Below are 22345 nucleotides of genomic sequence, written 5' to 3'. Positions count from 1 at the left end.
CAGGAAGGGCTCTCTGACTTCTCCCTTGCTACCTAAAAGCAGATCGTATTTCCTGTGAGAAAGATGCTCTCTCTGCACCAGGAAAAGAACATTCTTATCACCAGCGATGGGGAGTTGATGTCGAAGTGGACTTGTACAAGCAAACCTACTAAAGTAACCCTGATCTTCCATCAGTTTCCCCCATTTATTTCCTAGTCACTGTCCCACAATTTACTGCCCTTGGCGCAAGCCCCTTAGTCATGTCATATCCCCACAATTTATCATTCTTTGTGTAAAAAGGTATAAAAGCCTTGGGGCCCAATGGCTTCTTTGAGTCTTTGTTTTCCTTTTGAAGACTCCCATGCACACATAAAAATACTAAGTAAATTTGTATGCTCTCCCGCTGTTAATCTGTCTTCTGTGTGTCTAATTCTTAGGCTGGCCACAGAACCTAGGAGGGGAGAAGGAAGTTTTTTCTCCCCTGCACCACTCAGCTTGAAAATGAGGGGAGGGGATGGCACGGTCCGGCACAGACATCCAGGAAGAAAACCCTAGAACTTCTGTTTATTTTTATCATATCCTTTAACACTTCTATTTTGTGAATGTTTTATAATATGCATACATAATATATCAGTATTGAACTATATGTACAGTGTGAAAATAAGAATACAGAAAGTAGGTACACAACCTCAAAAATTTTCATTGGCAGAGGTATGAGGTATGTAATGCCTAGTCTCTGTGGGCCTCAGTTTCCCCTGTGTACATGGTGGGGGGCAATGGCTGATGCAGAGAGCAGAGTGGTAAAGAATATGTGTGTTGGAGTCAGGCAGCCCTGGATTTGAACCAGAGCTCTGCCACCTACTCGCTGTGCGACCCTTGGACAGATTCTTTAGCCTATCTCACTTTGTTTCATCATGTGTAATAAGGGGATAAAAATGCCTTCTTGCTATAAGAAATAACTGGGATAATTCACCTAAAGCGTTTAGCACATAGTAAGAGTTTTATGTTAGTTCCTCTTATTAAATATTTACATTGTTTACATAATTCACGATGCCTTTGAGGGTGTTGGAAGCAGAGAACACAATGTGGGTACATTTTGGTAAAACATACTCTAGGCATGGGGAAAGAACATACACTGAAATGTGAGCAGTGACAACATTATCGCTGCACTATAACAGTTTTCCGCTTTGAGTGGGTGCACACTGGGGAGACGCTACTTACAGATGGGACAGAGAGGTCAGGTCATTGAAGGAGCCTTCGGGAACGCTGGAAATGTCGTTGCCATGGAGGGTGCTGAAGTAGAAGCACAGGTCAGAAGGTTAACACCCAGTGACAGCTCTGAACTTAGGACACTCTCTTGGTGTCCCAGGCTGGCCCAGTCCCCCTTCAGTTTCGCTCGGAGCCCCACTGCTAGCAGCAGCAGGCACCATCTCCTTCCAGGCAGGTGCGTAGAAGTTTCCACACCCAGCTCAGCAACAGGGATGTCGGGGGGGAGAGGGTTTCGGAAAGAAGAGAAAGGACTTTTGAATCGGACAAGCGTGGGATGGAATCAGAAAGCAGTCTCTTTTAGCTGTGGAACAGTGGGTAAGTTACTTTTCTTGTCTGGGCCTCCATTCTTGTACCTGAACCATGGAGAGATCTGTCTACCTAATGGAGGCCTTAGAGAGAGAATGTGAAGAACTGTGGTGGAGACTGTAAGTCCTGGAACCAGGCTGCTTCCATTCAAACCCTGACTCTGCCACTTACCAGCTATGTGACTGTGAGCAAGGTTACTTACAGTCTGTGTCTCGGTCTCCTACGGGGAAATGGGAAGGAAAGTAATAGATTTGCCACAGAAGGTGATTGTGGGTGCATTAATCCACGTAGAATCTAGCATTTTCTAAGTACTAAATGATTAACCGTTATTAATATCTGTGGAAGGGTCTGGTATCGATAAACAAATTTGCTCCCTTCATCTTCATGTAGAGAGACTTTAGGGGGATTAAGAAATGCTATGACTCCCAGCTCAGTGATGGAGGGTGGGAGTGCACTCAGCTCCTGGGGAGGTTCCCTGGAGCCGGACGCTCATCTTTATAGGAAAGGGTTGGGTGTCAGCCATGAGTACAGGTCTGGCAGTTGTGTGCATCAGTCTGTTCATGGGGCCAGGCGACTGGCTTGGTATTAATCATACCTCTCTCCACCCTGTGGCGCGGTAGTTGGGAGCTATTCTCGCTTGCAGAGTGGTGGCATATACTGAGCTTTCAATAAATGCCTGGAGAATAGGACCGTGAAAAAAACTGAATGAGCATTGTTCTGCTGCTCAAGGAACAAGAGGAGCAAATCCACAATTCATGGATTATATCCTCCATTGAAGGATTAATCACCAACTGCATACAGAAAAATCCCCAAATGGATGACTCACTTTGGGTCTGGCCTGTGAAAGGCAACGTGGGTGAAATTCAAAGATACTCAAGGACTTCTTTAGTGACTGTTGGACACTGTCCCCTGTGCTGTGGAGGGAGCCCTAGTAAAACAAAGGGCGAGTGACTGTGGAGGTGTAAGAAGGAGAATAACTAATGAGTCTGCTCCTTTGTTTTCCTTTTAGCCGATGCTGGCCTGCCCTGGGCTTTCAGCTGAAATACAGACATGAGCTTAATTACGCTTAATATAGAACAATGGCTCCCAAACTGATGGAGCCTCAGAGCGAGCTGATGCTCATGCAGATTTCTGAGCCCCAGCCCCACAGATTCTGATTCAGTGGGTCTGAGAGGCTGCGTTTCTAACCAGCTCCCAGGTGGTGGTGATGCTCCTGGTCCAGGGACAACCACAGTTGGTCGCTCTAGGTTGTCATCCTCATCGCCATGAGCTCCTCCTCCTTCCCCCTCCCCAGGACAGCAGGAAGAGGGATCTTCTCACCTCCCTGGGTAAGAAGCGGCTAGAAGCACTTCCGTACGCTTTTATCAGTATCACTTCGCCTCTAATTCATGTGGTTATTTATGAATCACACCGGCTCCTGCCGGCTATTACTTGGATGACTTCATGGCTGCTTGCTGTTTGGCAAACACACCCAGCCCTGTTGTTAATCATTTCCGAATGAGGCCTGGGCCCCTGGAGAGGCACGAAGCCCTAATTTAAAAACACCAAATGACCCAAAGGCAGCTTTGGCGCTGTGGCTCCTGCGAGTCACGCTCCCATTTATTATGAGCTGAGCCACTGAGATCTCTATAAACTGCAGAGTAACGGGGCTGTAATTTACTGGGACAACGCTCAGGAAATCTGCCTACACTGCAGGTTCTTGCTCCTGGTTTGGCCCCCAAAGAAGGCCTCTTGCATGTCCAACCACAATCCTGAAGTTTGCTAGGAAAGGGGGACAAATGTGCCCTCCCAGGAAAGATGAGCACCCCTCCTTTCTTCCTCTCCTTCTCCCTTTCACCTCGCAGGGCTGGTGCTGGCAAACAACTCTGAACTCAGAATGACTCATCTTCAAATCTCCGAACTCCTGGGACTCCTCTTCCCTCCCGATTTGCAGGAGGTGTCAAAGCAAACTTGGGAATTTCCGGATGCAGATGAGGGCGTCATCAGAGCGACATGAGGGCATAACCATCCGTGACAGTCTGGGTTGCCTGAAACTTGGTTGCCGAATCCCCAGGCACTCACAATTTGTCTGACAGATGGCAGGAACTGTCCTTGTCCTAAATGTGGGCTGGGGTGGGCAAATTCTCTTCTGAACAAGCTAAGCCCCTCTCAGGTGACCTGGGGGGTTAGGGTCGGGAGTCAGACTGCCTGGGTTCAAATCCCTATTCTGATAATCACTGGCTGTGTGAGCTAAGACAACTGACCCAATCTTTCTGTGCCTCACTTGTCTCATCTCTAAAATGGAGGAGTTCTGAGTATCTACTTGTAGTAGGTATCTTTTGGGGGTGTGGGTTGGCTGGCATCAATCTCCTCTTTTCTGTAATAGTTCCTCCCATCTCCATTGGGGAATCATCCCGCCCAGTTCTCAGTGTGAGGGGTGTGGCCTTGCGGGCAGAGCTATGGCCCAGGTCTGCCCATCGGAGTCACAGTGATTGGTTTGAGGTTGAGTATGTGACCTAAGTGAGCCAATGAGAGACATCTCTGGGGTTCTCTGGAGCTACAAGGACAGAGCAGTTTCATTTTAAGAGGCAGAAAGAGACACATTTCTGACAGTACCATTGGAGTACCTATATCCAGCCCTACGAGCTATTATCTACTGAATTTTTCAGTTACCTGCATCAATAAATTCCTATTTATGCCTAAGGTGGTTTGAACTGATTTTCTTTCCTTTAGTCAGGAAAGGATCTAATATCCTGCTTTATAAGCTAGTTGTGAGGAGTAAAAGATAGAATGCAAGTGGATCAGATGGTGCAGGACTCAATGCAGGGCCCGCACGTGATAACTACCCACTCATGGGAGCTATGATTATTGCCAGCATTGTCAAGACTCCTTCCCCTCCATGTTCTTGGACATGTTTTGGGGCCAATCCTCTCAAAGTGTCACCTACAACGAGTGGAAGCCTGAAGGTATGCAGCCTGTGCGTCTCAAAGGCACTACTGAGTCCGATGATAGGATTCCACGATGGCAGGGGACACGCACTGAGGTTTGGCAGAGTGACCATGGGCCCATCACCTTTATTCCACTCCACTCTTTAATTCTTATGAGAAGCCTGCCTGGGCAAAGACAAAAACATTTTATTCTTCAAAGAGGCCGTGTTCCTCCAATCTTCAAGAAAAGTCTGAAATGGGTGGCAATAAAAATAGATGATAACCTATGAAGGGGAAGGATAGAATGTGGTCGAAAGAACACTGGGCTTGGAGCTGCATTCCAGTTTTGGTTCTGTTCCCACCTAGGGCTGGTCTGCAGCCTCTCTTTCTGCTCCCAGCTTGAGAAGCCACATTGCAGTCACATCTGCAAGCTTCTTGTGATTCCCTCAACGCACATGCCCTTCCTGACTTCAGGGCCCTGTCCAGGGAATTTATATTCCCCCTGCCAAGAATGTTCTTCACTGCCATCCCTACTTAGGTACCTCCCACTGGCTTCTCAGACTCAGCCTTGGGAGCAGAGGTTAAGAGCAGTGATTCCGAGAGCACAGAATGTGCTTGGGTTCAAATCCAACTGGTCTCTCTACTGGTTGTGTCACTTTGGGAAAGCTACTCAGTGTTGCTGAGCCTCTGTTGCTCATCTGGGAAGTGCGGATAACAATAGTGGTATATCCTTCACAGGACTGATGTGAAGAGTGACCGTGGTAATGGAACTAAAGAATTGAGCCCAGTGTGCAGTGCAAAGTCAAGGCTTAATAAATGTCAGTGGTGATGACTCTCTTTCTTTTCAGAAAGCCTTTTCGATGGCCAAAATTGGGTCACACGCCTCTCACTTGTGTTCCTGTGGCTCTCACAGAAATCACCTGTACTGCAGTTGCTTATTTCCTTGTCTATCTCTAGACCACGAGTTCTCTGAGGGCAGGAACTGTGTTTCACCCACTACCCTCCACCCCCACCCCAGTGTTTAGCACAGCGTTTAACTCATAGCAGGCAATCAGGAAAGGATGAATAAGTGAATGATCTAGAGCAGGCCACTACATCTTTCTGAATCTGTCTCCTTATAAGTGAGTAGTCTGGACAGATTAATTTCTGAGACTCACTTTCTATTTCTAAAATTCATAATTTAAACTTTTTTATTTTGGTGGCACCAAGGGCCAAACCAGGACCATGGTTTTGGAGGTCACAAGGAGTCACCTTTGGGCTTACCAAAATCGTCTAATATTCAATAGCTGGTCAAAAATGGAATGGGGTTGGCTGTGAAGGGAGCGAGTTCTCGGTCTCTGAAGGTAATCAAGCAAAGGGCAAATGCAGCCCTTCGCAGGGAGGTTGTAGGGAGGATCTGTGCAATTGGTAGAGCAGTGATGAACAGCCTCGTGTGCATATAGCACAATCTTACAGCAGGGACTAGGAGCTAAAAATGCCAAGGATGATGAATGATAATCCCATTTGCTCCCTTTGAGCACATGCTGACATAGCCCTCCCAGCACTAACTGATTCCAGGTGGCCCTCCGGTGGCTAGGGCTGAGGAGTGACAGTTGGGACCACACGCACACAAGGCATGTGGCTCGGTGTGGGGCAAAGATCAGGGAACACACAGATCCCTGAAGAAGGACTGGAATGTCTACCAGAGTGTTCCAGTTATTTTTAGATTAGGAGAGAAGTAGGAAAAGCACACTTTCACAGTGTTTTGTACTCAGGACCCCCTGAACCACCCTCCTGTCTCTGAAATGTGTTCATACCCACGTGCCAACACACACAGACACAGACTCACACAAAGACACACACACCCACAAACACACACGCACACACTCTCCTAAATGTCAGGTCTGTCTTCCCGCTGTCCAGATCACTCTTTGGGCTTTGTCTGTGGCTGACCTCATGTTCATTCTCCTCCCCACCCCAAACTGTCAGCATCCCTGAGCCTCTGATCATTTCTGAAATTTTAATCAAAATAATAAAATCCTTTAGGAATGAGAAAATATAAAAATGCTCAATGGTAGTTTCAGATATTGCAATTCCTGATTTCAAAATACCTATTTTTTTCCACCTCCCTAAATTATAAATATGATACTATCTTCATTCATCTTTAACTTTGCCTTCATTTATTACAGAAATGCCTTTACATTAACAGTTAGCTATCAGTGATTTTTTTCATCTGTCCATGTTCCCTTATCGTCCTTCTTAATAGGTATAAATGTTAACAAGTCATAATTGTAACATATGAAGCAGTTAGGTGTATTTTTCCCTGCAATGCTATGTGGTAAACACTTTCCCACACTGCTATCCAGTTTTCATCTTTACCTCTCTTAATAATTGCACTTTACTGACTGCTTCCTTCATGCTTTCCTTAAATATTTCCCCAGTGCGGCACTGTAGGTAATATTTAAAATTTAGGTTAAAAATAACAGTGCAACCAAGATCTTAAGGTAGAGAACCTTTCCCTCATTTTGGATTATTCTTTAGCATAAATTCCTAGATGTACAATTACTGGGAGATAGGATACAAATATCATAAAAGAAATGTAGCCCATAAACATTTTTATTTTTCCTGAATTGGCCCTTATGCAGAAAATGCTGCTCCCCACTGAGGTAGATGGCTGGAAAGAGGGCCTTGAAGACCCTTTTTTTATCTGCGAGACCCCAAGATTCTAAAATGATGATGCTAAAAAACCTACTAATTCTTGATTCCAGAAACAGCACAAGCATGTGGTATGTTCGTGTGTACTCCTGATGAACTAATGGTAGTGGTGGTCCCAGAGTGGGACAAATGAGGTGCTGAGAAAGGAGAAGGCCCTGGTGATGTTCACCCCACCACCCTGCTAGACAGACAGACGGACAGGAAAGCATTCTCTCTCTTTCATGTGTTGAGTTGCCCCAACCAGAACTACTCTAATTATGAACACATGCACACAGATCACATTAAAATCGGCAGGTCCCACTCCCTGGCAGCAAGCCCCTGAAAAAACCTGGAAGACTGGGCTGGGAGACAATAGGTCAGAGATGAGGGGGATGGCGGGAGGGGGAGCAGGTCCAGCCTCAGCCCCGGTCAATGAGACAAGCCCATCTCCTGTTGTGTTCAACTGGAAACAAGAAAATGGTTCTGCTGATGTTTCCATTCTCAAACTCCCCAGAGAAGGTGGATAATAAATAAGTGACAATAACAGATTGTACACTGTCAGCGCGGGCACTTCTTTGCCCCTAGAGAATTGATTTTTAATAACAGCACAGATGACATGTGGCGAGAGTTGTCGCTGACACCGGTGTTTTGTGGGTCTCAATAAATCACATCAGCCTGGAGGCTCCCAAATGGACCTGCTTGTTGGGTGCTGTTTGCCAGTTGTTACTGGGTCCTGGGAAAGGTCCCGGGGCTCTGAGTCAGGAGGCTGGATTCTGCAACCCCCTGACTGCTGGACCTTAGGTCACTTACTTTACCAATCTGGGCCTCAATTTTTCCATCTTTAAAATGGGCATAATCCTCTCAACCTCACAGCACTGGTGCAAAGAGTTATATGAAGGAATGGCCATGAAAAGCCCCACAAAAATATGGTTATACTATTATAGTAATAATGGGCTAGAAAGGCAAGAGGTTGATAGGTTTGGGGGCAGAGTGTCTGGCATCTCTCTTCTCATGAGAATACCATTCAAAGGTCCTCCTTTGCCAACAAAATAGGTGCAAGATGGGAAGGCACAAAACTCAGGTGATAATTGGGCCTGGGGTTGGGGGCAGCAGTGAGGGGCCATTCCTGCTCTTGCAAGCTCTGACGTGGGAACAGAAATAACAAGTGAATATTTATAAAGTGTTTACCACGGACCGTAGCTGGGCCAACTGCTTTACGTATGTTATCATTTAATCCTCGTAAGATCCTGTGAGGCCATTACCATTATCATCTGACTTGATGGATGACAAGACACACAGCTAGGGAGGGGCAGAGCTGTGCTTGGACAGCAGGTGCACTCCGCGGTCATCTTGCCTTTGCTCAGAGCTCACTTGCCTTGGTGGGCTGCCCCCCACAAATGTGTAGGACAGGGCCAGACAGGTGTCATAAGCTGACAAGCAAAGGCCCGGTGTGGAGGCTGCAGACTGCATGACCCTGTCCAGAGGGGCAGGGCTGCTCAGCCATGCAGGAATGCAGAGGGGAGCCCTGGAATGGCCAGGTCTCGTCATTTTCCAAGAGAGTGTAGAAATCAGGATTTGTATGAGAAACCTCCTGACATTTAAATGTTGGCAGCTTATTAAAACTTTGTTTTTTTTAAAAGATGCTCTATGAGCCAACTCTACAATTGCTAACCTATGGCTGTCAGTGAGCTGGACTGGCCGCCTGGGCTTCCAGTGCGTGATCTCTGCTCTATGAGCTTGGTTTCCTTGCAGAGGTTCACCATGTTAACATCACCCTTCTGAAGCCAGAGGGACCAACTGTGAAATAATGATCATCAAAATAGTGGCTACGTGCCACACGCTGTGCTCTGCTAAGGTGCAGAAGATAACCTCATATCCTAATCCTCAAAAGGGTGGTGTTAATGATCCCATTTTACATGTAAACAAGTAGAAACTCAGAAGGGTGATTTGCTCAAGGTTCCACAAGTGGTCGTGGGCTGGAACCAGGAATGGCTAACTCTAAAGCATATGCTCTTTCCGCCCCATTGAGTGAATAAGGAAGCTGGGTGGGGAGGGATGTAAGGGGGTGGAGGGGGCTTGAGCAAAGGAGGGTGGGGAAGAGGAGCGCTCAGTACTTCCTGCTGTTATACGATTCCCAGTGAAGTGTTAAGTCAGAGCCAGGGCTCTGGGGTACTCACAGCACTCGGAGGGACCGCAGCCCATTGAAGGCGTGGATGGGGATGCATCGTAGCCGGTTGTAGCTCAGGATGCTGTGGAAAAGGACACACATGTCCTGTTGGCTGTTCCTATTCTCAGCTACTCACGGGCACATTGTCCACACTGTGGACCAGTCAATGCAAACGGTTTCTTTATCTTCCCAATTTTAATATATTGACAAAAGGCATCCTCACAATAGAGGGAAGAGAAACATCTCCCACCACTTCAGGAAACTCCCTGGCTTCATTTTCCCAGTTCCTCCCATGTTCCATAGCAGGCTGGCTCCCTAACCAGCTTTGCCATCACCTCCCTCTACTGTCAAAATGGTGAGTGCTCACAACGTGCAGAGCAAATGGGAAATAAAGGGGTCTGAGCAAAATATAATTGTGTAGGGAAACCCTCCACTGGGAAGGAAAATTCACAAATCACAGAAGGTATTCCAAAGAGGCCCTTCTTCAGAAGTAATTAGGTGCCAGTTCCTCTCTAACTGCCCAGACAGTAGAGTTCTGACCTACTTTATTTCCTTCTGTTGATTAAGGTCTGCCCTATTGCAGGGGCAGCCACAGCCATGAGGATCACTACAGCAGAGAACCTAGGCCTAAGGGGAAGGGGGCAAAGGACGGCCACAGGCCACTTAATGCCAAGCTCCTGCTAAACACAGCACCTCACTGTACTCACAGGGTGGAGAGGTGAGACATGTTACTGAAGGTATAATTGGTCAGCACGCCAATGCTGTTGTTGCTCAGGTCACTAGGAAAAGTAAAACAGAAGGGTCACATTTTACTGTTAGTTGCATCTGAATGGGGTCATTCCCAACTTTCACACATGCCTTCCATCCATCCATCCATCCATCTATCTACCCACCCACCCATCCATCCATCTTCTCATCCATCCATCCACCCATCCATCCACCCACCCATCCATCCATCCATCCATCCATCCCTCCATCCATCTACCCACCTATCCATCTATCTACTCATTCATCCAAATGTTCATTTTTTTCATTCAAGATTTATTCAATCAATCATTCAAGCAATTGTTCATTCATTCATCCATTCACTCAGCTATTCAATCATTCAATTACATGTCTATCCATCCACTTCATTTCACTAGCAAAACAGAACACACAAGATAACAATCTTTGCTGATTCTAGTACTACTTCTTTTTCCTGATCAATTCTTCCTTTCACTGTCCCTCCACTTTCCCTCTCTTCTGACATTCATTTACTCCATCTTAAAAGACTCTTTCTTAGGTGGAATGAGGTTTCTTGGGGTGTAGTTGTCTGCCAACTACAACCTCCAGCTTCTCCTCAGGGATAAATATCCAGAGCAGTGGTCTTCAATGGTAGCTACACATTAGAATCACTTGGAGAGCTTTTAGTCCTATTCTGATTTATAAATCAGATTCTGACTTAATTGGTCTAAGGTGGGCTTGAGCATCAGTATTCAAAAAGCAAACAAATAAACAAACATCAGCTGAAGTTGAGAACCTGTGTTCTAGAGCAGTGGTCCTCAGTGAGGGGTGCTTTGCTCCCCAGTGACATTGGACAATGTCTGTAGACACTTTTGGTTGTCACTACTGGGAGAGGGGTGCTACTGGCATCTAGTGGGTAGAGGCCAGGGATGCTGCTAAACATCCCATAATGTCCACGACAGCTCCCACAACCAAGAATTATCTGGTCCCAAATGTCCATAGTACCGAGGTTTAGAAACACTCATCTAGAGGCTGGTTTTGGGGTATCTAGGAAGCCCGGCTGAATAAGGCACCAAATGGCTTTCTTCCACCTTTCTTCAGTGCACCTCCCACTCTCCCAAGGGCAACGCTGTTTCATTCTGAAAGAACTCTCATTTTCCCGTTGTGGACTGGCTCCCTGCCCCCTAAGCAGACAGGGGCATCTTTCCATGACCACTCGCCCAAGGAATTATTTTGCACCCTCCGGGGTCCCATCTTGGCAAGGCAGTGAGGCTGCCCGGGGACAAAGCTGACAGCAGCCCTGCTCCTCATTCGGGGGTTTTCCTGGGTCTGGGCAGACTTGGAGGCAGTAGAAGCTACCAACTGGAGAGACCTCAATTTGAACCCTCTACTTAGAATATTTTCTGGGTAGCTAAAGAAGGAGGAAGGAGAAATGCCCACTTACGCTTTTTGGCAAACCTAAGTGCAGCCACACCTTGTAAGAAACTGGAGACTGAGGGCTCTCAGGAATTTGATTTGGTCCCCGAAGGTCAGAGGCTCACCCACCTCCCCCCAAACAAAGAGGAAGGTGACATGGACGGTCAGTGATGCCAGGCTCTGGGTATTTCTGCACGTAGTTCTCATCGGGGGAGACCTGCCTCATCAGGCTGGCCCGTTCCTCCCACCACCTCTCCCTGTTCCACCCACAGAGAACAGAGCAGAAATGCCACAAAGCCTGCAGCACTGTCCTTCACCCGCCACATCCGGTTCCCAAGCTCCCCCAGGAAAGAAAATGGAACGTCCCACCCAATGCCTGGCTCCTTACATAAGTGTCAGGTGTCTGAGGGCAGACAGCTCCTTGGGCACGGCTGTTAAGTGGTTTCCTTCCAGGTACCTGAAAGAGAGGTGAAGAGTGACACCTGGCAAGGAGACACTGCACACACTGTCATTTTCTGAGACACCACCCACGACTTTGCAGGCTGGGGCGGGCCCCTGTTTTATGCTCTCATAGTTCCTTTTTCTCCCCTTCAAAGTACATATTACATGTGTTATTTGATATTTATTTGCATGGTTATTTAACTAATGACGTTTTTCTCCACTGGACTGATAAGCTTTATGATGACAGGGCTCTTGTCTAAAATCGGCCAGTGTTGTCTAGTCCCCTAAGACTGTGTACAGACCTGCCACACAGTAGGTGTTCAATAAATATTTGTTGAAGAAATAAAGCGCCCACTTTGTACCTGGCCCTCACAATACCCTTTTGGGGCAGGAATTCACAGTTGAGGAAACAGAAGTTTAGAGATGTTAGAACACTTGCCCAAGGTCACACAGCAAGTGAGTGGCTGAGCTAGGACTCGAACCCAGGTCTTTCTGACTGTACTCTTAGCACAATCCCATATGGTCTCTACTTAGCTACCAAGGGCGATGGGAGAGCTGAGCCATAACTCCTCTTAAGAACCTCAATTCAGTGTTGAGTGTTCCATAGTAGGGCATCACATATTTGTTGACTGAATGAATAAATGCAAAGAAGGGCTGTTCATAGGACACTGGATTAAAAACACAAAACCCTACAGTGGTCTCAAGGAAGGCCCTGTGCCCGGCCTAAGCCCATCTGAAGGGCAGGCTGTGCTCTATAAATGCGTGTGTTTGTAATGCATGGATTATTTGTTGAATAAATGTGTAAAGGACCACTGGGATTCAAGGATGCAGACAGCATCCTCATCTGAGACAGGTGGTTCAGGGCCCTGGAGGATGAGCAACATGCCACAGATGCTTCTGGAGCCTCTGGGCCCACTGAGCCAGCTCCCTTGGGTTCCAGCCTGTCTCTGATCGGTGCTATGCTGATCGGATTAGCCTCTCTCCCTGCTTAAAATCCTTTGCTGGCTTCCATTGCTTGTCAGAGAAGGGCTACCCAACTCCTGCCCAAATCCTGCAAAGCCTTCTGTGGTCTGTCCTGTATCATCAGCCAGGGTTCCCCAGAGGAACAGACCAATAGGAGATTATACATATATATATATATATATCTATATCTGTAGACAGAATATTTATTTTAAGGAATTGGCTCATGCCATCGTGGAGCTGGAAAGTCTGAAATCTGTAGGACAGGCTGGCAAGCTGGAGACTCAAGCAGGATTTTCCATGTTACAGTCTTGAGGCAGAATTTCCTCTTCTCCAGGAAACCCATTTTTTGTTCTTAAGGCCATCAACTGATTATATGAGGCCCACCTCCATGTTAGGGACAGTAAACTTGTTTACTTAAAAAGTAGAAGTTAACTGCATCTACAAAATACCTTCACGGCAACATCTAGCTGGTGTGTGCCCAAATCAACCAGGCACCACAGCCTGGCTGAGCTGACACACGAAATAAACCATCACAGTCCCTGCTTCCCTCTCCAGCTCATCTTACAGCAAACTCTCCCTTGACCTCGGGTTCCAGTTCCACTAAACCTACTTGTCCCCAAATGCCCCATGCTCCTCTCAGGGTGGGGGCAGGTCTTTGCACATGCTAATCCGTTTCTCCCTCCTTGCCTAGTTAACTCCCACAGATGCTCAGATCTCAGCTCAAGCATCGCTTCCCTCATACCGTTCCCACACCCACTGGGGACAGCACAGGCTCCAAAGCTTTCAGTACACTTTCTTCACAACATTTAACCCCGTCGTGACATCTTTGGTGGGATTCTGTGACTAACGGGGCAGGACCATGTCTGTTTTGCTCCCTACAGCAGCCCAGGACACTAGCTGGCAACAGTAGATGCTCAGGAAACTTCATCTGTGTGATGAAAACCTCAGAACTCCCCGGCAGAGCTGCACTTGGCACAGCGGAGCCGGGCGGGAGCAGCGAGGGAGCGGCTCTAAGTGCAGAGTGTCCCTGGTGACCTGGCATCGCAGCTCAGAAGACGTGGAATCAAAAGACTCGCTTCAGAAATGCAGATGCGCTTGTGCGGGAAAGCTCTCTTTGTAGGAAGCCCTTCATGCACACGCTGAACTCCAAAGTTGCCTGTAGCCTGCAGCCAAGGCCCCAGAGGGACCCTTTCAGAAGGCTGCACTCTTGCCCCGCCAGCCTCAGAACTACCCAAGCATTTCTAGCTGGTCAACCTTTGTGTTGACCTGCATTTAAATGCTCTGTTTCAGCCCCAGCGCAAGCGCATGAGGCCGTGTCTGCCTTGCATGAAAATCCACACAGAGCTCGGTGAATGGGTGTCCCCGATTCCTGTTCCAAGCTTTGTGGTGCTGACAGGTGCCCCATGAAGAACTCTTGGACCTGCTGAATAGTGAAAGAGAGGGAGGACAGCTGCCTTCCAGGAGCCCCCTCTCCAGGCCAGGATTTTCCACCAGGGGCCTGGAGTGATATGGGAACAGCTCAGGAATCACGTAGTCAAGGCTCCCATCCTGGCTCCATTATCTAATAGCTGGGTGACCTTAGGCAAGTTACTTAACCTCTCTGAGCTTGTGTTTCGTCATCTGTAAAATGAGACTTATTAATAATCACCACCTTGAAGTGATTACGAGGATAAAATGAGAATTGCTGTGGAAAGCTCTTGGAGCAGCGCCTGGCACTCAAGTGCTCAATAAATTTTGAATATATATATATGCGCACATATATATAGAGAGATACGCATACATACATATATATATACACATGCATATACGTATCTCCATCCAATAATACACATGGCTACTGAAAGATAAATAGCGATCCCCTTGCTCTCTATCCTCTAGCCTTCTTCCTGAGCACTACGTCTAAAGTGAGACTCAGATCATGCCACTCTCCTGCTTAAAATTCGTCCTCGGCCCCCGTGTTTCTCCTGGGATAAAGAGTCAGCCTTCACAACAGCCTACAAGAACGCACACATCTCTTCTCCAGTTTTCAGCACACACCATCCCCTTTTTCGTTCTATTTGCTCCATCTCAAGCCCTTCTCGGTTTCTTGACTTTAAGATCTTTACACTTTGGGCTCTTCACAAAATGCGTTCTCATTCCTCTTTTTCTCCCTTTATTTTCCTGGGAAACGCTGTTCTACTTCCTCTCTGAAATGCCTAGCTTACCGCTTAGCTTTCTTACTGTCTCCCCCACCCTGATCCTAAGTTTCTGGCATCAGGGATCTTAACTGTCACACTGGCTGCTGTGCTCCCAGCTCCGATGACAGGATCTGGCACAGTAAACTCAATGAGCACTTGACTCTCTCAGCTCGTGGCCATGCTTAGGCCTCCCTGGGTCCCTCCCACAGATGGCCGTGACTGCCCGATAGCCTAGAAGTGTCCTCTACTGCAGCCATCTGCTGAGGTCTTCCCTGGGCCAGGGCTCCTAAGTGCTGCTGTGCCCAGAGCCAGCCTGCTCGCCAAAGATGTGATCAGTCCCCTCCAGCTGGCTGCAGGCAATTTCTGTCCCTCTCCTGGGCCAGAGAAAGGCAGGGATGCAGTCAGTGCTGGCCAGTTGTTTCATAAAGTACTCTGGGGACCCTGCCCAGTGTGAGTGGGGGGCACAGAGACAGGAGCCTTTTCTTGGGCAGCAGCTGGCATCACTAGCGAAGGTCCAGCTGCCAGGACGGGCCCAGCTAGAACCACTGACAGGTACCTAGAGCATCGTGGCGGAGTTGCTGGGTTTGCCTTCTCCCTGCTTAAATGCAGGTGGCAGATTCCAAGGAGACCCATGGCTATCTACCGCAAATCCCCAGCAAGCCAGGCCACTGGGCAGAGCACACAGGGACCCTGTGTCTCAAAGGGAGGGAGCAGCTTAGTGGCTAAAGGATGAGCCTTGGGGTCAGACAGAACTGGACTCGAGTCTATGCTCTGCTGCTTCTAGGTGGTATGATCTTAAGAAATTATTTAACCTTCCTGAGCCTCAGTCACTTCATCTGCAAAATGGGAATAATACTACCTGCCTTGTATGGTTGTTGGGGAGGATTAAATGAGATCATGTAGGAAAAATCTGGCACACCAGCTGGAATACAGTAGATGCCATGTAAGTGGTAGCTGTGGTGGATTTCATGCAGACAGGACATTTTTCCTTCCTTCCCTAAAGGCCTGGGTGGGCAGAATTTCCTGGATTCCTACCTATCCCAGGGCACATACTGTCCATGACACTTATTTATTTTTACATTACTTATTGCATTGCTCTGGCCCTTCTCTTGCACACATGTCCATTGCCCTAATTCAATCTGAGATGAGGAGAAAGCTTCATCTGAGCTGCTTACTGTACCCTAGAACCCCATCCCCTTGGAGCTAACCCATGCCAGGCCAGGTCCTGCCCTCTCCTTCAGTCAGGGTATCCTTATCATCACCTACCACACTCACTCTCAAAGAGTGTGTCTCAGCCCTGTGTCCTCCTGGTCAAACCTCATCCTGTTCAAGTCTCCTATCCTATCAGTGCATTTTGTGTCCACTGATGTCCCACGTGTTCCCGTGACATCCTCAGACCCCACATTCCAATAGAAACCCCTTTTTCCAGTGCTTGTGCCTGAGGACAGATACGTCATCCTTCCCTTCTCTTCTGCTTGGGATATCAACAAATCCATGATCATGACCTTCAGACCAAAATCAGTACCAGAATGGCCTGGATATTAACCAGGAGTGGACTGTGGGGACACTGTTTACCAGCACTGGATGCTGATTCTCCTCCCCAGCCGTCAGGAAGATGGGCTTGCAGAGTTTGTTTCCAGAACCAGGAAGGCCTGATGTTAGTGATCACTCCCTTCAAAGGTAAACCGATTTTTAGGTTTAGGCTCTTCCAGAATGGTACGCTTGAGTCTAAAAGCCTCATGGCAGAGCAATAATGGAACTTTCTGAAGCTGAAGAGGCCTTCCGTTTGCAGACAGTATCTGTGTCAGCGACCTTGGGGGCTGACATGGGCCACGTCTGCTTCTGCTCTGCTTTCAGTAAGACTTTGTAGGCTTGCTTTTAAATCAGGACCTTAATGCTGACTTACAGCAGGTGTCTCTGGGCATTCTTTGCCTGCTAGCATGTAATGATCTGAGTGCTTCTCAAAGTGTCAGCATGAACCCCTAGAGGGGTCCCCAAGACCCTTTCAGTAGTCTATGAGGCGAAAACTATCTTTGTAAGAAGATTAAAACATTGTTTTCCTTCTGCACCGTGTGAGTAAAACTGTTGGCATGTCAGCATGAATCAGGGCAGTGGCAACAAACCATATCAGTGGTCACTATATCTTCACCTCCAAGCACTTGCAGGTTAAAAAAAAAAAGCCAGTTTCATTTAAGAATGCCCTTGATGAAGCAGTAAAAAATTATTAATTGCATTAAATCTCGACCCTTGAGCACACATCTTTTTAATATTCTGTGTGACAAACCAGGAAGTGTGCACAGAGCATTTCTGCTGCATGTGAAGGACACTGGTGGTCTTGAGGAAAAGCACCTGTGTAACCGAGTAACAAGCTGAATTAGCTGTATTTTTTTTTCTCAAAACACCATTTTTACTTAAAAGAATGACTAGCGAACAGGTTCTTCAGAGATGAGTACTTAGTAGACAATTTCTTACAAATGAACAGAGTGGGCCTGTCGCTTCGAGAAAACAACTGACAGTATTTGTTGGCAATGATAAAATTTGAGCTTCTAAGTGAAAATTAAAATTTTAGAAAACTTGTAACTGTCACGTGGAGCTTGACAGTGTCTGCTTGCTTAAAGACTCTTCTGATGAGATTGGTGGTCATATTAATGGTTATGACATTTTTGATCCTGTATAATGCAATGTGTCAACAGTGGGAAGATCTGCATAACTCAGGGAACCACTGTTTTCCAAATGACCAGCGCATGCTGTTACAAGGTCGTGCACGGGGGAAAGTCCCACTCAAAGGGCAAGACAGAGCAGTGGATTCTGACGTAACAGAGTCTGAAAAGTACATGGCGATGGTTTCGGTTCCACACTGCAGTCAGCTTTTAAGAAACTACCCCTGTGTGGTTTCCGTGTAGTATCAAAGAACACTATCTACAAGTATTTGAAAATGCTATTAAAATTCTCCTCCCTTTTCTAACTACACATCTGTGTGAGGCCGGATTTTCTTCTTACACTTCACCCAAAACATATCCCAATAGAGCGAATGCTGAAGCAGATATCAAAATCTAGTTGTGTTCTACTACATTTGTAAATATGTAATGTCACTTGTCTCAATTAAATTTCTTTTGGTTTGTTTTTCACAAAAAGATGCTTTTTATATAAGTATGTAATGGGTATATTATTGTTATTTCTAAATGGATTGATAAATATGTCTCTAAAACCTTTCTCAGGTGTAGTTTCCAATATGGTAAATATCAATAGATATCAGCCACGTCAACAAAAGTTCTTAGAGTCCTCGATGCTTCTGAAAAACGTGAAGGGGTCTTGAGACCCTAAAGTTGAAGAACTTCTAGGGAAATGGACAAGAGCATGGGTTTTGGGGTCAGACTCAACTTTCCTAATCCTGACTGGGCTGGTGACCCTGACCCTGACCCTGACTTGGGAGTGGCGCTGACTTCTCTGATAGTCCCGCACCACTAAGAGCCCAGGTGGCAGTACAGTCCTGCCTCAGTGGCACCTTGCAAGCACCCAGAGAGCAACTGTGAGGGAAGCAGGTCTCCGTCTGGCCTGCCTCACCCAAGAAGAGAGGATGGAGAGCAGACGCAGGAGAGAAGGGCAGTCAGGCAGTGTGCGGACCAGAGGAAAATCACTCCCCCTCGGATGGCGGTGCCTTGCTCTCCCGTGCCTGCAACAGACTCCCACGCCCGACCCTTTGGAGAAATGCTGCCTAACTTTGTTTTTTCTCCTCCTCAGTGAATTAAAGTTAATTCTGTTTGGTAAGTTGGCAGCTCTGCCTGAGATAACTAATGAAGCCTGAGGGGCCTGGAACGGCAGCCCTGGAAACACCGGATCTGGACTCAGCCGATGTCCCTGAACCAGAGGCTTCCAAGCCAGTGCTCTGGGCCTGCCAGCTTTCACTTTCTCTGGCATCTATTTTCCCACCCCCCCCCCCCCCCCAAGACACCCCTCCTCCCTTCCAGGAGATGGAGATGGGGACAGAGCTGAGGGCTGCTCTCCTTGGCGAGCTTTGGAAACCATGTCTGGCCGAGGGAAGCACCATCCTTTCCAAGGCAGGAAATCAGGTCTTCTCCCAAAGCTCTGAAGTTTGCTTTATAATTACAGCCAATTATCTTTGTTATTTCAATCTCTGTTTCATAAGCTTTGGGGAAAAGCATCTGTGGGCCTGGTTTCATGGCATTTCCTTCTCTTTGACATGTGTCACTTGGAGCTCAATTAGCCCAGGAAGGAGATGCGCCCCTGGGTCACTTTCTGCAGCCCCCACCCCGTGGCACAGTCCAGTCTGAGGAAAGGGAGGGGAGCTCACTAGCTACGTGGCACGTGCTCACGCAGATCTCCAAGGGCACGGCCCCAGCCCAAACCCAGGGCTGACACGAGCTTTCTAGTGACTGTCAAGACCTTCCTTCCCTCAGGCTGGCAGCCCCGGTGGCAGGCTCCCTGTGCATCAAGAAATGCCAGGAGCTACAACACGCACCCGGGAAATTATCTGCTTTTCCTCGACAATGGCACACTCAGGTTCCACCCCAGGAGGCACTGGCAGAGCAGGGCAGAGAAACACTCTCTGGAGGCGTCTGGGTTGAATTCTGTTGCTTGTGTCTGAGGGCACATGCCAAACTGGCTGGGAGGAAGGAGTGTGCCTGGGGGCCGGGGAGAGAAAGTCACAGTGCAAGCTTGGATGTGGGTGGGTGGTGGGGCATGATTGTGTCTTCCTGCTCGGGCACGCTGGGTTTCTGGCAGTCCCTCACTTGGCTCTGCCGCTCCCAGTGTGGGGCCTTTGCTCATGCAGCAACTTCTGGAGCATCCCCCTCTCCCTTCTCATTTACCTGCTCCTCCCCCTTCAGATTTCAGCTCCAGCTTCACCTCCCAGAGAGGTTTCTCTGATCTTTACAACTAAGTCAAACCTCTCTACTTCAGGATGTCACAGCAACCTTGTTCCTCTCTTTTGTAGCCCTTTTCACAGTGTCATCTCACATGTGCTCCTGAGATGATGGAGCAAATGCTTACCTTCCCCAGCAAACCATGAGCCCCACAAGTGAGAGGTCCCACCTGCTCTGCTCACCCCTGTCTACCCAGTGTTAGCAGAGGACCTGACACACGAGGCAGCCAATAAATATGTGCTGAGTGCACGAAGGAAGGAACGAAGGAATGCAAGAGTGAACATGGCTGGTGGGGGCTGTGCGAGGGTGTCATCTCACTGGCCCCAGCTACACTGCTCCCGGTACATTCCAGAAAAGCTCCCTGCCTGCCTATGGGACTGTGCCTCGGCAGTGTGTTTGAGCTTTCCAGGGGTAGGAATAAGGTTTTCTCTCCAATATGAAGAGCCCTTCAGGAAGGGAACGGCATCTCCTTCACTTTGCTGGGAGCGTCTGGAGCAGGAACAACCCCTAAGAGTCAGTGTCAGGAGCCTGGACATGAAATGAGAAGGCTCCTGGGCTCAGGGTGAACAGGACTCAGAACCAGGACTGCATCTGTAAAATGGGTTGTTTTAAGGTGGAATAGGATCCTATTTGTAGAAGTTCTTCGTAAGCCATTGTGCCAGCTTTTACAATCATCCTGTGCTGTGCTGGTGTCAGACTAAGAGACTGTCAGGAATCTAGAAGAGGGAGTGCAGAGTGGGGTCTGGGTGATAAAGAAAACGTGACAATAACCCTCCACTTGTATTCTGGACTTTCTTTAGGGAGACAGGATCGGATATTCATCACCTGCGAGGCAGAGGCAAGGGGGGGAGTGCTCCTTGTTCCCCTGTCAAGCCGCCGCCTGCCCCCCGGCCAAGGCTCTGCTGCCACCTTGCTGAGATCTACTCAAGGAGGCATCGCCAAGCAGTCTTGCTTGAGTCACGGGGGGTGAAGTGTGACGGACGCTGGGGGAGTGGATTGCAGGGTTTTCACAGGGAGTGGGGGTACTTACAGCTCGGTCACGTCCTTGGGAATGCCTTTGGGGAGGAGGCGGAGCCCCTTGTTGCTGCATCGCACCACGGTCTCCATGCAGGTGCACTGCTCGGGGCAGCGTGGGCCCAGCTGACAGCTACTCTCTTCGTTGCCTGCGGAGAGCCCCAGAGCGGGCAAGGTGGGAGATGACTCACTGAGGGGGCAGCTGAGCAAGGCCAGGGTGCCAGGACCAAGCTGTCTTCAGTAAAGCAAAGCCCTCCGCTTTGGGCCAGAACCAGGGACAAGGAGCCTGCTGGTTCCATCCAAGATGGGAGGGGAGGACTAGATGCTGCAGGAGGGGAATAGGGCTCTGGTCTTCTACCACATTTAACATAAAATGCGGACTCTAACAACTTGATTAACCAGAGTCTTAGACAGGAAAGAGGTCACTGTTAACCCGATCAGAAATAAGCCAAACTGACTAAGGGGTGGTCAGGGGTAGAGCCCTCTCAATTCTCTTCCTCTTTCTCCACTCCTTCTGCCACAGAATCCCTCTGGGGTGGTGAATGTGTCCCCAGCCCCCATTACACCTTAACCTCTGTTAGTTTACAAACCGGTTAATCTCTCTAGATAACCTAAAGTTGATCAAGTGAAAAATTGTGCTGGCTTGAATTTACACAAACAGATATGCCCTCTGGAATCCTGACACTCAAAGCCTTAGATCTCCAGGTGTTCATATCCCCCAGCTAGTGACAGGAATTTTCCAGGAGCTCATCTTGAAGCCTGTTTCTCATGAGCACATACTCTGAGCCTCATCATGATGCAGGTAGGAAAACTGAGGTCCAGGGCTCTCACATACAGTTGTGCAGGTTGCATACAGCACAAAGTGCCATATCATCTGATGGACACCAATCTCACTGTGAACGTGGTAGATTAGGATATTTGGTACAACTGTGTTCTCATAGATGGCCATAAACTGTCTCATTTTAACAAAATCAGTATATTATGACAAATTTCTGACTGGTAGAAGTAGAATGTCTTCAGAAACAGGCACCTTTTCTTAATTTGCATAAAGGAGCCAGGTAGGCTAGCAGCAACCTACAGAGCCGGTCAGAACTCCAGCTGCGTGCCTGAGGGCAGAGTGGAAGCAGATCTCAGGGCGTCCTGACCTGCCGCTACCTGACTCACCTGTCCTCTATCTTCCTTGCCTTCCCAGGTCCTGCGCCCACCCCCAGCCTTCTCACCTTCACAGGTGAAGTCCTGGATGGCCACGTCCTGGATGGGAATCTCCTTGAGGAAGAACGGCTTCTGGCACCGGGGGTTCCCACTCACGATCCGCCTCTTCCTCAACCACTTGCCGAGCCAGGCCAGGTGACAGTTGCAGTTGAAAGGGTTGGACAGCAGGTTTCTGGGAGGAGAGAAGTGCCCTCTCTGAGTGGTCAGCCTCTACCC

At 48.2% G+C, this 22345-nt stretch overlaps 1 protein-coding gene across 1 annotated transcript in view; it reads right to left on the bottom strand.

The window, feature by feature from the left end:
* The window catches only part of SLIT3 (slit guidance ligand 3), a 592330-nt gene that overhangs the window by 46258 nt on the left and 523727 nt on the right, over window positions 1-22345 (bottom strand). Inside the window, exons 19-24 of the mRNA XM_046666802.1 lie at window positions 22138-22301; window positions 20934-21066; window positions 11828-11896; window positions 10008-10079; window positions 9311-9382; window positions 1201-1272 (exon numbers count right to left, since the gene is read on the bottom strand). Coding sequence (XP_046522758.1) covers window positions 1201-1272; window positions 9311-9382; window positions 10008-10079; window positions 11828-11896; window positions 20934-21066; window positions 22138-22301 — 582 coding nt within the window. The remainder of the gene's footprint in view (window positions 1-1200; window positions 1273-9310; window positions 9383-10007; window positions 10080-11827; window positions 11897-20933; window positions 21067-22137; window positions 22302-22345) is intronic.

This window comes from Equus quagga, chromosome 7 (assembly GCF_021613505.1).
Source record: "Equus quagga isolate Etosha38 chromosome 7, UCLA_HA_Equagga_1.0, whole genome shotgun sequence".
Taxonomy (NCBI): Eukaryota; Metazoa; Chordata; class Mammalia; order Perissodactyla; family Equidae; genus Equus; species Equus quagga.
The sequence above is the reverse complement of the archived record's forward strand: the minus strand, read 5'-3'. Positions and strand labels throughout refer to the sequence as shown.